Below are 14,250 nucleotides of genomic sequence, written 5' to 3' on the forward strand. Positions count from 1 at the left end.
AGAAAGATGAGGGGGGATCTCATTGAAACTTACAGGATACTACGTGACCTGGATAGAGTGGGTGTGGAGAGGATGTTTCCACTTGTAGGAAAAACTAGAAGCAGAGGACACAATCTCTGACTAAAGGGACGATCCTATAAAACAAATGAGGAGGAATTTCTTCAGCCAGAGTGTGGTGAATCTGTGGAACTCTTAGCCGCAGAAGGCTGTGGAGGCCAAATAACTGAGTGTCTTTAAGACAGATATAGAGGTTTTTGATCAATAGGGGGATTAGGGTTTCTGGGGAGAAGGCAGTAGAATGGGATGAGAGAAATATCAGCCATGATTGAATGACGGAGCAGACTCTATGGGCCGAGTGGTCTAATTCTGCTCCTATGTCTTATGGTCTTAATCAATCCCTTGGTCCTCCTTTGCTGAATTCTAAATTTCTCCCAATCATCAAGTCTGCTGTTATTTCTGGCTAATTTGTATGCCTCTTCCTTGGATCTAATACTATCCCTAGTTTTCCCTGGAAGTCATGGTTTGGCCACCCGTCCCATTTTATTTTGGCGCCAGACAGGAATGTTGTTACAGTTCACCCATGCACTCTTTGAATGTTTGTCATTGCTTATCCACCATCTCCCCTTTAAGTAATGTTTCCCAATCCATCCTAGCCAACTCATGCTTCATACTCTCGTAGTTTTCTTTATTCAGGTTAGTCTCCGAATGAACAATGTCACACTTCATCTTGAATGAAGAATTCTATCATATTGTGGTCGCTCATCCCCAAGGGGCCTCGCACAACTAGATTGCCAATTATTCCCTTCTCATTACACAATACTTTGTCTAGGATGGCCTGTTCTCTTATTGGTTCCTCGACGTATTGGTCCAGAAAACCAACCCTAATCCATGCTGTTGTTACTAATTTGATTTGCCCAATCTATATGCAGATTAAGATCACCAATAATTATAGATGGTCCTTTATCGCATGCATTTCTAATTTCCTGTTTAGTGCCATCCTCAACAACACCACTATTTTTTGGGGGTTTATATACAACCCCTACTAATGTTTTTTGCCTTTTGGTGTTCCTCAGCTTTGCCATACAGATTCCACATCGTCAGAGCTAATATCCTTCCTCACTATTATGTTAGCTTCCTCTTTAATCAGCAATGCAACCCCAGTACCTTTTCCTTTTTGTCTGTCCTTCCTAAATACTGAATACCCCTGGATATTTATTTCCCTGGTCACCCTGCAGCCATGTCTCCATAATCCCGATTGTATCATACCCGTTTAGATTTATTTGCGCGATCAATTCATCCACCTTTTTGTGACTGCTCTGCATTAAGGCACAAAGCCTTTAGGTTTGTCTTTTTAACATTTCTTGTCCCATTACCATTATATTTGTACAGTGACAATGTGCACAAAATGAAGGTGTATGCACAATGTAGCATACATGTGGGATGACCTGTCTGTAAAAATAATATTAAGAGGCAATGAAGTCACATATGGAGCAATAAAATAATTCCAGGGAAGTCCTAGCTATGGAAACTCAGAATAAGAGCAGAAAGCAAGGCTAATCTCCATCTTCTCATTTTACCCTCTAGTAAATAGAGTTGAGAGGGAAGAGATTGGGTAGTAAGGCTTAAAAGGAGGTGACAGCACCAAGTAATTTCTCAAAATGTCCTCCCTCACATCAGTTTTCATCGTATTCTGCTCTTATATCTTGGAACATTTTCCTACTTAACTTCATTTAAATAGCATAAGTATTTTTGGTCAACAGTTGAAAATGCTTGTGAGAAAGGAAGGTTGAGGTTAGAACATTGATTAATTTAAGAAAGTGCATGATGCTTCAACAGAAAGATGGTTTAGGTATTCCAGAAGGAAGAGACCAAAGATGTATCCATACTTAGCAGCACGGTAGCATTGTGGATAGCGCAATTGCTTCGCAGCTCCAGGGTCCCAGGTTCGATTCCGGCTTGGGTCACTGTCTGTGCGGAGTCTGAACATCCTCCCCGTGTGTGCGTGGGTTTCCTCTGGGAGCTCCGGTTTCCTCCCACAGTCCAAAGATGTGCAGGTTAGGTGGATTGGCCATGATAAATTGCCCTGAGTGTCCAAAATTGCCCTTGGTGTTGGGTGGGGTTACTGGGTTATGGGGATAGGGTGGAAGTGTTGACCTTGAGTAGGGTGCTCTTTCCAAGAGCCGGTGCAGACTCGATGGGCCGAATGGCCTCCTGCACTGTAAATTCTATGTTTTTTAAAAAAAAATAAATAAAAAAATTATCTTGCAGTACAAAGATAGTGGGCTGAATTTTTCAGCAAGGTTGCAGGTCTCGTGCTTCGCTGAGATGTTGGTGGAACTGATGGAAGAGGGAGAGGAACCCTCTTGGTATGAACTGGACTGAGCCTATCGCTGAGGCCGAAGCCAAAGTTAAATGAGCCGCCAAGGGCAGTGATCATCTGCTTCTACAGGTGCCACACAAAGGTGAAGGTTTGCATGGTAGCAAAGTGGTTAGTACTGTTGCTTCACAGCTCCAGAGTCCCAGGTTCGATTCCCGGCTTGGATCACTGTCTGTGCGGGGTCTGCATGTTATCCCTGTGTCTGCATGGGTTTCCTCCGGGTGCTCCAGTTCCCTCCCACAAGTCCTGGAAGACGTGCTGTTAGGTAATGTGGACATTCTGAATTCTCCCTTTGTGTACCCAAACAGGCGCTGGAATATGGCAACTAGGGGCTTTGCACCGTAACTTCATTGCAGTGTTAATGTAAGCCTACTTGTGACAATAAAGATTATTATTAAGTACTCACTGCTGCTTGGATTGGAGGAGGGCTGAGGGCTGGAATTCTGTGATGGCTGGTCAATTAATTGCTGGGGGCAAAGGAGGCATCGCTGAAAGTGGTGGCACTATACTTAAAAGATGGCCAGCAATCACTGACATTGTATTGACCAAAAATAAACCTTAGTAGAAGCCCTGAGAAAGAAGGCCAGTCAAGGAATGGCAGAGGGAAGATCCCAGGTCGCACACAGTGATGCCTTCCTGCAAGTTCTCCTCCAGGCTGCTTAGGGGAGGCGGTGGGTCCTGTTTCTCTGGGATGCAAGGAGGACACCTGCCCATGAGACCAAGCAAGTCTGGATGTAGATTGCAGAGGAGGTCGGCAACCATGGGGTGGTCCCTTGAACTTGGCTTCTGTGCCACAAGATGATTCATGACTTCATGCCATCAGCGAAAGTAATGCACCACACTTTGCTTTCCTTGTAGCTGTGCATTGAGGGTGAGCTTTCTAGGAAAAGAATGACAACCTAGGGCAGCATGGTAGCACAGTGGTTAGCATAATTGCTTTACAGCTCCAGGGTCCCATATTCGATTCCCGGCTTGGGTCACTGTCTGTGCGGTGTCTGCACGTGTCCCTATGTCTGCGTGGGTTTCCTCTGGGTGCTCTGGTTTCCTCCCACAGTCCAAAGATGTGCAGGTTAGGTGGATTTGCCACGCTAAATTGCCCTTAGTGTCCAAAAAGGTTAGGTTGGGTTACGGGGATAGGGTGGAGAAGTGGGCTTTGGTAGGGTGCCTTTTCCAAGGGCCGGTGCAGACTTGATGGGCCGAATGGCCTCCTTCTGCACTGTAAATTCTATGAAATCTATGACATAGGTGCCAAGCAGCACATTGCCTGAAACAGCATACCAGCATATTGGTGAAATGCGTCGGTCCATCAGAGTTGACTCCTGCATTATTGTCATGACAGATGAGGTTCATGCCCTTCTGTATCTGACCCTGGATCTGCCGGGCTCTCCAAACCTAAGGTAGCCAGATTGTCAAGGTTATTGAAACCATGGGACATCAAGGTCTGCAGCATGCCTCCATTTCAGCTGACAGCGCAGGGGGAGAACAATGTAGAAACACTCGTTTGAAATTTAAGAAGAGTACTTTGCTACACTCTGGATTCACAGGTGAATCATAGAATCATAGAATTTACAGTGCAGAAGGAGGCCATTCGGCCCATCGAGTCTGCACCGGCTCTTGGAAAGAGCACCCTACCCAAGGTCAACACCTCCACCCTATCCCCATAACCCAGTAACCCCACCCAACACTAAGGGCAATTTATCATGGCCAATCCACCTAACCTGCACATCTTTGGACTGTGGGAGGAAACCGGAGCACCCGGAGGAAACCCACGCACACACTGGGAGGATGTACAGACTCCGCACAGACAGTGACCCAAGCCGGAATCGAACCTGGGACCCTGGAGCTGTGAAGCGATTGTGCTATCCACAATGCTACCGTGCTGCCCCTAATATTTTGTTAAAGTATGCTAGAGTGCCATCTTTTTGCTTTTGTGTGATGTGACAATTCAAATGGTTGCCTTGCATTCCTTGTAGGCTGCTGAGACATCATGATAGGGTTTAGGGGTAGCCGGTGTCGAAGTGTTAATGTCACTGGATGATTAATCCAGAGGCTCATGCCAATCTTCTAGGGACCTGAGTTCAAATTCCACCAGCAGTTGGTGGCATTTAAATTTAAATGATTGAACATAGGGATGCAGGAGCAGGCCATTCAGCCCCTCTAGACTGTTCCTCCATACGGATCACTAATCTTCTACCACAATATCATCTTACTGTACTATCTCTGTTAACCCTTAATGTCATTGGTATCTAGAAATCTATTGATCCTTGCTTTGAATATACTCAATGATTGAGTCTCCATTGCCCTCTAGAGTAGAAAATTTAGAATATTTACCATCCTCTGACTGAAGAAATTGCTTCTCATCTTGGTCCTAAATGGCCTACCCCTTATACTGAGATTGTGTTGCCTGGTTCTCGACCCCCAGTCAAAGGAAAGAAACATACTGCCCTGCATTTATTGTCTCGAACCCTGTAAGAATTTTGTACACTCCAATGAGGTCAGATCGCATTCTTCTAAACTACAGAGAATACAAGCCCAGTCTCCTTGATCCCTCCTGATAGAACAATCCCACCATCCTAGGGATTGGTCTGGTGAGCCTTCATTGCACTTATTCTGTGGCCAGTATAGGTAAAGAGACCAAAACTGCATACAGTACTCCAGATGTGGACTCACCAAGCCTCCATACAACTACAGAAATCCTCTTGCAATAAAGGCTAACCTGTCATTTGCATTTCAATTGGGAACTATTTTCAGTAATGACGACCATTAAACTATTATTGATTGTTGTAAAACCCAATCTGGTTCACGTAATGCTCTTTAGAAAAGGAAATATACTATCCATACCTGCTCTGGCCTTTGTGATTCTCAAACCAGAGCAATGTTTGAGTAGGGTTTGAGTAGGGTGATCATGGCTCGGCACAGCATCGAGGGCCGAAGGGCCTGTTCTGTGCTGTACTGTTCTATGTTCTAATGTGGTTGACTTTTAACTGCCCTCTAAAGTAGCCCAGCAAGCCACTCAGTTCAAAGGAATTAGGAACGGGCACCAAATGCTGGTCTTGCCAATAACACCAGCATCCATGAAAGAATTTTTAAAAACCTGGCACCGTCATGGGGTCTGATGGGTGGGACGACACTCAATGAGGTCAATATGTTCCCCATGCTGTCATCTAGCATTTTACTAGATGCAAGTTAATGTCAATGATGGAAGAAGCAACAGGGTTGCAGAGCGCTGAAATTTTATCGAACTGCAATGAATTAGAACATAGAACAGTACAGCACAGAACAGGCCCTTCAGCCCTCGATGTTGTGCCGAGTATTGTCCGAAACCAAGATCAAGCTATCCCACTCCCTGTCATTCTGGTGTGCTCCATGCGCCTATCCAATGACCGCTTGAAAGTTCCTAAAGTGTCCAACTCCACAATTACAGCAGGCAGTCCATTCCACACCCTCGCCACTCACTGAGTAAAGAAGCTACCTCAGACATCCCTCCTACATGTCCCACCCTGAACCTTATAGTTATTCCCCCTTGCAACAGCTACATCCACCTGAGGAAATAGTCTCTGAACGTCCACTCTATCTATCCCCCTCATCATCTTATAAACCTCTATTAAGACGCCTCTCATCCTCCTCCGCTCCAAAGAGAAATGCCCTAGCTCCCTCAATCTTTACTCATTAGACCTATCCTGCAAACCAGGCAGCATCCTGGTAAATCTCCTTTGCACCCTTTCCAATGCTTCCACATCCTTCCTATAGTGAGGTGAGCAGAACTGCACACAATACTCCAAATGTGGTCTCACCAGGGTCATGTACAGTTGCAGCATAACCCTCTTAAACTCAAGCCCTCTGTTAATAAACGCTAACGCACTATAGGTCATTAAGGAACATGTGAAATATATCTGTATTAGCATGTGTTGAGCGTTATTTTTTTCCTATCTCTTGTAACCTTGCCTATGGTTCCTGAGATTCCTTAGCATTCTCTGCCTGCTCATCATCTTCCTCCATTTCCTCATTGGAGGAAGCATCACACTGCACAATATTCCCATTATTCAAAGCCTCTCCCCCTCAACAGTACCAGGTTGTAGACCACATCACCATGATATACAAGACCATTGCTAGGCAATAATGTTGGTCGCCTCTGAATCACATCGTCATAGGTATCTGGCCCGCCCAGTGGTCGAATGATTTGTCCACTGAATGTGTTGCACCTTTCCTCTGTAGAGTAATAGAATTCCTCACAGGTGTTACTGGCCATATTTTCAGTGTGTATCACTTACCACCTATTACTTGAAAGTATCCATTACTTGAAAGTACACGTGGGCCTGAGAAGTATGCAGATACCTTGGTATATTGTTGTTAGTTCTGCTTCCTGGGAATTTTGAAAATACCTGCAGAAAGGACATCTGGTTGTCGAAGGCCAGGGGCAGGATTCTCTGCTGTCTAGATTCTCCGTTGCGCCGGCGTGGGGCTGCATCAGAAAACTGGTGCAGTGGGATGGAGAATCCCGCCCCTGTTGTTTGTTGAATGTGTGGAAGCCTTTCCTGATGATGAAGACTGCAGGCTGGTCAGTGGGTGGTGCGTAGATGGCAATATACCTCCAGTTCATTATATGTTGCAAAGGGATGGAATACAGCAATTGCCTCAAACCCTATAGCCCCCTAAGCAGGACTAGCCAGATCAATATTGAATTGGATGTATTGGCTGGCCCTCTTGACCAAGCCATTGAGGACCACCTTGATGGAGTAATTCACCACTACTTAGTGGATCTCTGGAATGATCCTAAGTCATATAAAAATCAACATCACGGTGACCTTCAGTGCCACATTAGGTGCTCATCATTTTCCATTGTACTCCGTTTGTTGTCCATTTTTTCACACACTCTATGTGTGAATTTAGGAGGAACTTCTTCACCCAAAGGGTTGTGAATCTATGGAATTCCTTGCCCAGTGAAGCAGTTGAGGCTCCTTCATTACATGTTTTTAAGGTAAAGATAGATAGTTTTTTGAAGAATAAAGGGATTAAGGGTTATGGTGTTCAGGTCCACAAAAGATCAGCCACGATCTAATTGAATGGCGGAGCAGGCTCGAGGGGCCAGATGGCCTACTCCTGCTCCTAGTTCTTATGTTCTTATGTTCTTATGATGGTCTCCTTGCATTTGCAGGGGCTTTATTGAGTCTACCGCTCAGGTTTTTGAAGGTAGCTGAGCTTCAATTGGTAAACCCTCTATGGTGGGTAATCTCCTCTTGTGCATTCCCTCCGCAACACCCCTCCCCACCGAAGGCTAACATCTCTGCCCATTGGGTTGCTGATGCCTTGTTGCCTGTGGCATTAGCTCTGTCCTTTTCTGGTGCTCCTCTTCACTGGAGATCCCAAAATCTGTGTGAAATAGGCCCATGTTAGCTGGATGCTCTTAGTCTCCAGGACCTCTTTCCTCCTGCTTTACCCACACATATGCCACGTCTGAGATAGGACTCTGACTGTATGCCCTACAGTTCTGGCAACTTTTTCTCTTGTTCCAATTGTGATGACAATTCCTTGGGTTCAGAGTTGATGAGCTGGAGTCTGAGCTTCAGACACTGCGATACATCAGAGAAGGGGAGAATTACCTGTGCGCTATATTTCAGGAGATAGTCACACACCCCTTAGATTAACTTGAATTTGGTGGGCAGCACAGTGCCGCAGTGGTTACTAGTGCCTCAAGGTGTCAAGGTCCCAGGTTCGATTCCAGCTCTGAGTCACTGTCCGTGTGGAGTTCGCACATTCTCCCCGTGTTTGCGTGGGTTTCACCCCCACAACCCAAATATGTGCAGGGTAGGTGGATTGACCACGCTAAATTGCCCCTTAATTGGAAAAAATAAATTGGGCACTCTAAATTTATTTTAAAAAATGAATTCTGCCAGTGATCAGGAGGGTGTTTTTATGAGTGAGGCAGGTAGAGGGATCCAGGAGGTAGGGTTTCAGGAGCCTTTGCCCTTGTCTAACAGGTTTGAGATTCTTACTCATTGCTCATCCACGCTCTTGTCCAAACAATGAGAAAACTGACCACAGCACCATGGTACTGGGAGCCATTCAAGTGGGGAGAGAAAAGAAAAATGTAGTCTTAATCAGGGACAGTATAGATAGGGGCATAGACCCTCTTCTGGATTGAGTCCCGAAGGTTCTGTTGCCTACCTGGTGCTCTGGGTCGTGGTATCTCATCTGGGCTGCAGAAGAACTTGGAAGTGGCCCACATGGGTACCAACAATATAGGTAGAACAAGGATAGAGTTTCTGCTGACGGAATATGAGCACCTCGAGGCTAAATTAAAAAGCAGAACAAAAACAGTAATTTATTACCTGAGCCACAAGCTACTTGGTACAGGGTCAATAAGATTAAAGAGGTAAAGGCATAGCTCAAAGATTAATGTGGGAGAAATAGTTTTGAATTCATGGGACATTGGCACGAGTACCGGGGAAGGAGGGAGCTGTCCAGGTGGGATGGTCTTCACCTGAATCATGCTGGGATCAGAGTCCTGGCGTACCAGAATACTAGGGCTTTAAATAGTAGCGGGTGAAGGGAGGGGTGGGTTTCAGTTGCATGGAAATTTAGAAAATCGAAGGTAGGAGTTCGGGTTAATGATGAGGCTGGTTAACAGAAAATAAAATGAGGGGCAGAACGTGTTAACGTCGTATTGCATCAAAGAATCAAAAAGAGTAGGGAAATAGAACAAAAGGCTTTGTATCCGAATGTATGAAACATTCAGAATAAAATCAATGAGTTAACAACACCAATTGAGACAAAGGGTGGTGATTACTGAATCCTGGTTGATGATGCAAATGCCTTGGGTTCAGAGTTGATGAGCTGGAGTCTGAGCGTCAGAAACTGAGACACATCAGGGAGGGGGAGAATTACTTGTACGTTGTGTTTCAGGACACAGTCATGCTCCTTAGATGAACTTTTATCACTATTGGAGCTAGATTTGATAGATAAAACAGAAATGTGGAGTTTTTCTTAAATGGGGAGAGTTTGGGAAATGTTGATGTCCAAAGAAACACGTTTTCTTGTTCATAAGTCACTGAAAGCTAACATGGAATTGCAACACAGAGTTAGAGAGACAAATAGTATGTTAGCCTTTATTGAAAAGATATTTGAGCACAGGTGTAAGGAAGTCTTGCTGCAGTTGTATAGGGCCTTGGTGAGACCATATCTGGAGTATTGTGTGCAATTGTGGTCTCCTTATTTAAGGATATGCTTTGCCACAGAGGGAGTTCAACAGAGGTTCATCAGACTAGCCTCCGTGATGGCGGGATTGCCCTTTGCGGAAAGATTGAGGAGACTGGGCCTATATTCTCTAGAGTTTAGAAAAATGAGGAATGATCTAATTGAAATATACAAGATTCTCACAGTGCTCGGCCGGGTAGATGCAGGAAGAATGTTTCCCCGGATAGGTGTCTAGAACCAGGGATGGAAGTCTCCGAGTAAGAGGGAGGCTGCAGTCATGCGGTGCTAAATCTTTGGAATTTTATACCTTGGAGGGCTGTGGAGGCTCAGTCATTGTGTATGTTCAAAGCAGAGGTTGTTAGATTTCTAGATATCAATAACATTAAGGGATTCTGGGATAGTGCAGGAGGATGGCGTTGAGGTGGAAGATCAGCTATGATCCAGTAAAATGGCAGAGCAGGCTTGAGGGGCTGAATGGACTACTCTTGCTCCTATGGTCCTACTGAGTGTGGTTTGCACAACTTAAAGCGTAAACAGTTATGTTTTTGATTCCAATTTGCTCATAAATATTTATTTTATCCGCAGTATAGAGCTACGGACTTTGTTGTACCTGGTCCTGGTACCGTTGAAATTAGATACATACCTGAAAATGCTGGGGAGCCTGTCACATATGTTGTTCATCATTTTATAGGTAAGGTTTGCATGATGAGAAGAAGATGCGTGCTTTATGAAATCTGTACTTTTACCCGTTTTGCAATATGCATGTTAAATAATTCTTTAAGTTGAGTAGGTTGTGCTGGATTTCAAATTTGCAGTAACTGTTAATGCTTAAATGGTAGATAAGATTGACACACAAGCATCTTACACTGACAACATCACGGCCTGTGCAGTTTTTATGTTTTGAAAGAAACAAAATAACATAATCCATTCCCCAATGTGTACATATGGGATAACCTGGTTAGGATAGATGTAGAAGGCAAGAGAATAATGCATACAATTGAGAAGAGCTCATGAAAATAAAATAGGTTAATTGTTAGGTCACTGATATCCTGGAGGGAGGAAAAAAATATTCAACACTGTTGCATGATTAGAAATTGAGTTCATCTTTACACTCGTAAACTGGAAAGGAGTGGGATGAAAGATGATCTAGAAATTGAACGGTTCTTTTGAATAGGTGTAAGATCCAAAAACAATTATGGGTGGCATTGTGGTTAGCACTGCTGCCTCATTGCGTCAATGATTTGGGGTTCAATTCGGCTTTGAGTGACTATCTGTGTGGAGTTTGCATGTTCTCACTGTATCTGCGTGGGTTTTCTTTGGGCGTTCTGGGTTCCTCACACAATCCAAAAATGTGCAGGTTAGGTGAATTGACCATGCTAATATTGCCCAAAAGTTAGGAATAGGAGCGGGGGATTGGGTCTAGGTAGGATCCTCTTCGGAGCAAGGGTCAGTGCAGGCTCGCTGGCCGAAAGACCTCCTTCTGTACTGTAGGGATTCTATGAATTATGACAAAGACAAAATATTACTTTTATTTTTTTTGGAATATTTTTTATTGGCTTTCGTATGTATTTGTAACAAGAAGGAAAGGGAAACAATGAAAAAAGGAAAATAAAACCGGTATGAACACCTTGGAAACATACACAGACGAGGCATATTAACATTAATTGATTGTTACAATCGTACGTTTTGCCCCTTGGTATTCAAACATATCGGTGGGAGATAGTATGTTTGAATCTCAAAGGCATACTCAGTTATTGTTTGCCGTGGCCGTCCCTATGGGTTTACTTTTCCTCGGTATATTTGGTTTCTCTGCAACTACTTCCCTTGCTCTCTGGATGGTACCTCCCTCTCACCTTTTCCTAACCCCCCCCCCCCTTTTTCTTTCCCTTTGTCTAGTTTGTTTCCCCCTCCCTGCTCCCCAACACCCTTCCCTTATTGGTTGCTGGTCATGAACACGTCCTCTAACAGGTTGGTAAGTTGCTTCCATGTATTGTGGGATCCTTCTTCCAATACTGTAATGGTGAATTTTATCTTCTCCAATATGAGGAATTCTGCTAAGTCGAGCAGCCAGTCTGCGGCCTTGGGTGATGCTGCTGATCTCCAGCTGAGCAGGAGTCTCCGGAAAACGATCAGGGAGGCAAAGGCTAGGGTGTCTGCCCCTCCTCCCATAAAGAGCACTGGCTGTTTTGATGCCCTGAAGACCGCCACCAACGGGCATAGCTCCACCCTCACCCATACAACCTTGGATATGGCCTTGAACAAGGCGATCCAGTACCTGACAGGTCTAGGACAGGACCAGAATATTTGGATGTGGTTGGCCGGACCTCCCTGGCATCGTTCACGTTTGCTTTCCACCTCTGAGAAGAGCCCCCTCATTTGTGTTCTGGTCAAGTGTACCCTGTGCTTTACCTTTAGTTGTGTTGTGATAGGCTCATCCCTGCGCATGAGAAGGTGGAATTTGCCCTGTGTAGTGCTTCGATCCAGAGTCCTCCCCCCCCCCCTCCCCAATCTCCATGCCCAGCTCCTCCTCCCACTTTTCCAGTGCCTCTTCTAGCATTCGCCTGTACCTATCAGAGCAGTTACCCTCCCCTAGTTCATCTGATATTAGAAGTCATCCTCGTGAACACGCAGCAGGGAGAAGCAGAGCTGGGGAAGTGGCCATTTAATTTGGCCCAAACCAAAACCCAAGTCTGGTGGAAGAGGTAAAGAGAGACCTGCAGAGCCGGGACTCACTTCGCTCTCCCTGGTGGGAAGACTGCAGACAAACAAAATGAATGTGCTGCCAAAATTCCTCTTCCTGCTCAGATCCCTCCCAATCTTCATCCCCAAGTCCTTCAGAAAAATAAGACAAACTAATCTTTGTTGGGTGGGGGGGGGGGGGGGGGGGGGGAAAGAAGAGGAGGAATCAGCTCAGGCACCATTTCAACCTGGGTGCAATGTCCTGTGCAAAAATATAAATTCCCCTCTGCAACAATAGATGCTTCCTTTAAAAAGTAGAGACAGGACAAAGGGAACAGACAATAGGTGACCTTTACATGAACTAAAGAGTAGCGACCCTGGGGGAAGTAACAGAGAAGTTCCAGCTCCGGAAAGGGAACAAGCTACGGTACATGCAACTAAGGAACTTTCTCTGCAAGGAGATCGCAAAATTCCCCCAGCTACACCCTACTGGACTGACTTCTAATATCAGATCATCATTCTAATCATCATAGAGGATGATTTCGCTCTTGCTCAAGTTTGTAACCTGAGAAAGCTCTGAACTCACTGAGGAGTGTATTATTATTATTATTATTATTATTATTCCTCCCATGCTGGCAAGGGGTTTGAGATGTGGAGGAGCAGGTCATCCGCATAGAGAGACACTCTGTGCTCCATCTCCACTCTGAATTACTCTCTGACCCTTCGCTGATCTGAGAGCGATAGCCAATGGCTTAAATGCCAGGACAAATAACAAGGATAAAGGGCATTGCTGCCTCAAGCCTCTGTGCAGCCATATGTATTCAGAGCTGGTGGTGTTTTTCTGTACGCTCGCTGTGGAAGCGCAGTACAGTAGCTTCGCCCATGAGACTAACCCTGGCCCAAACCAAAACCATTCCTGTACCACCATGAGGTACCTCCATTCTCTGCGTCCAGGAAGATGATCACTTAATGTGCCTCCTTTCCGGAAGGCGTTCAGCAGGTGTCTGGTGTTCACTGTTGGCTGTCTGCCCTTGAGAAAGCCCGGTCTGATCTTCGCGACTACCTCTGGCTCGCAACTTTTCAGTCGCCTCGCCAGGACTTTGGTATCAGTGTTCAGGAGTGAGATGGCTCGGTATGGCCTGCGCTCAGTCAGGTCTTTGTCTTTTTTACGAATCAGCAATGTCAAGGCCTCCATCAGCATGGGCAGCAAGGCCCCCTTCGACAGCGAATCATTGAACATCTCCTGCAAGTGCGGGGCCAGTGCTGCCGCAAAATGCTTTGTAGAAGCCTACCGAGAATCTGTCCGGTCCCGGTGCCTTTCCCGATTGCATGAAGTTGATTCTCCCTTTGACTTAGCCCAGTTCTAGTGGTGGTTCCAGTCTCTCTTTCGTTTTCTCCCCCATGGATGATATATGCAGCTCATGAAGAAACTGTTTCATCCTTGAGTCCCGCTCCGGAGGCTCGGGTGTATAGTTCCCAATAGAAGGTCGCAAAAGCCTCGTTGATCTTACCTAGCTCTGTGACCATCTTACTGCTCCTGTCCTTCGCCTGTGCTATCTCCCTCATCCTGCCTGCTTTCTCAGCTGGTGAGCCAGTAGGCAGTTGACCTTGTCTCCATACTCATTAAAGATCACCCATGTCTGGCGGATCTGGTGCACTGCTTTCTCGGTGGAGAGCAGGTCAAGTTCCATTTGTAGTTTTTTCCTCTTCGCCGGCAGTACCACCGTCCGGGCCATGGAGTACCACCGACCCACTTGCAATATGGGGCCGATCAGCCGTTGCCTATCTGCGCTCTCCTTCCTGTTCCAATGTGCCCTAATCGCTATTACTTCTCCCCATATCACCGCCTTGAGTGCCTCCCAGAATGTGGAGGGTGAGACCTCCCCATTTTGGTTGCACGTTACATACCCATCGATGGCTTGTGACATCCTTTTGAAGAACGCCTTGTTGATGAGGATGGCTGGATCCATTAAACTAATTAATGGGGGGGGGGGGGGGGG

The 14,250-nt window shown here is 45.6% G+C and overlaps 1 protein-coding gene across 2 annotated transcripts in view; it reads left to right on the plus strand.

Moving 5' to 3' along the window:
• The window catches only part of idh1 (isocitrate dehydrogenase (NADP(+)) 1), a 74,885-nt gene that overhangs the window by 38,828 nt on the left and 21,807 nt on the right, over positions 1-14,250 (plus strand). For both annotated transcript variants that reach the window (XM_038788694.1, XM_038788693.1), the window contains exon 4: positions 10,157-10,262. In XM_038788694.1, the coding sequence (XP_038644622.1) occupies positions 10,157-10,262 (106 nt within the window). The remainder of the gene's footprint in view (positions 1-10,156; positions 10,263-14,250) is intronic.

Source organism: Scyliorhinus canicula, chromosome 2 (genome assembly GCF_902713615.1).
Source record: "Scyliorhinus canicula chromosome 2, sScyCan1.1, whole genome shotgun sequence".
In the NCBI taxonomy this organism is placed as follows: domain Eukaryota; kingdom Metazoa; phylum Chordata; class Chondrichthyes; order Carcharhiniformes; family Scyliorhinidae; genus Scyliorhinus; species Scyliorhinus canicula.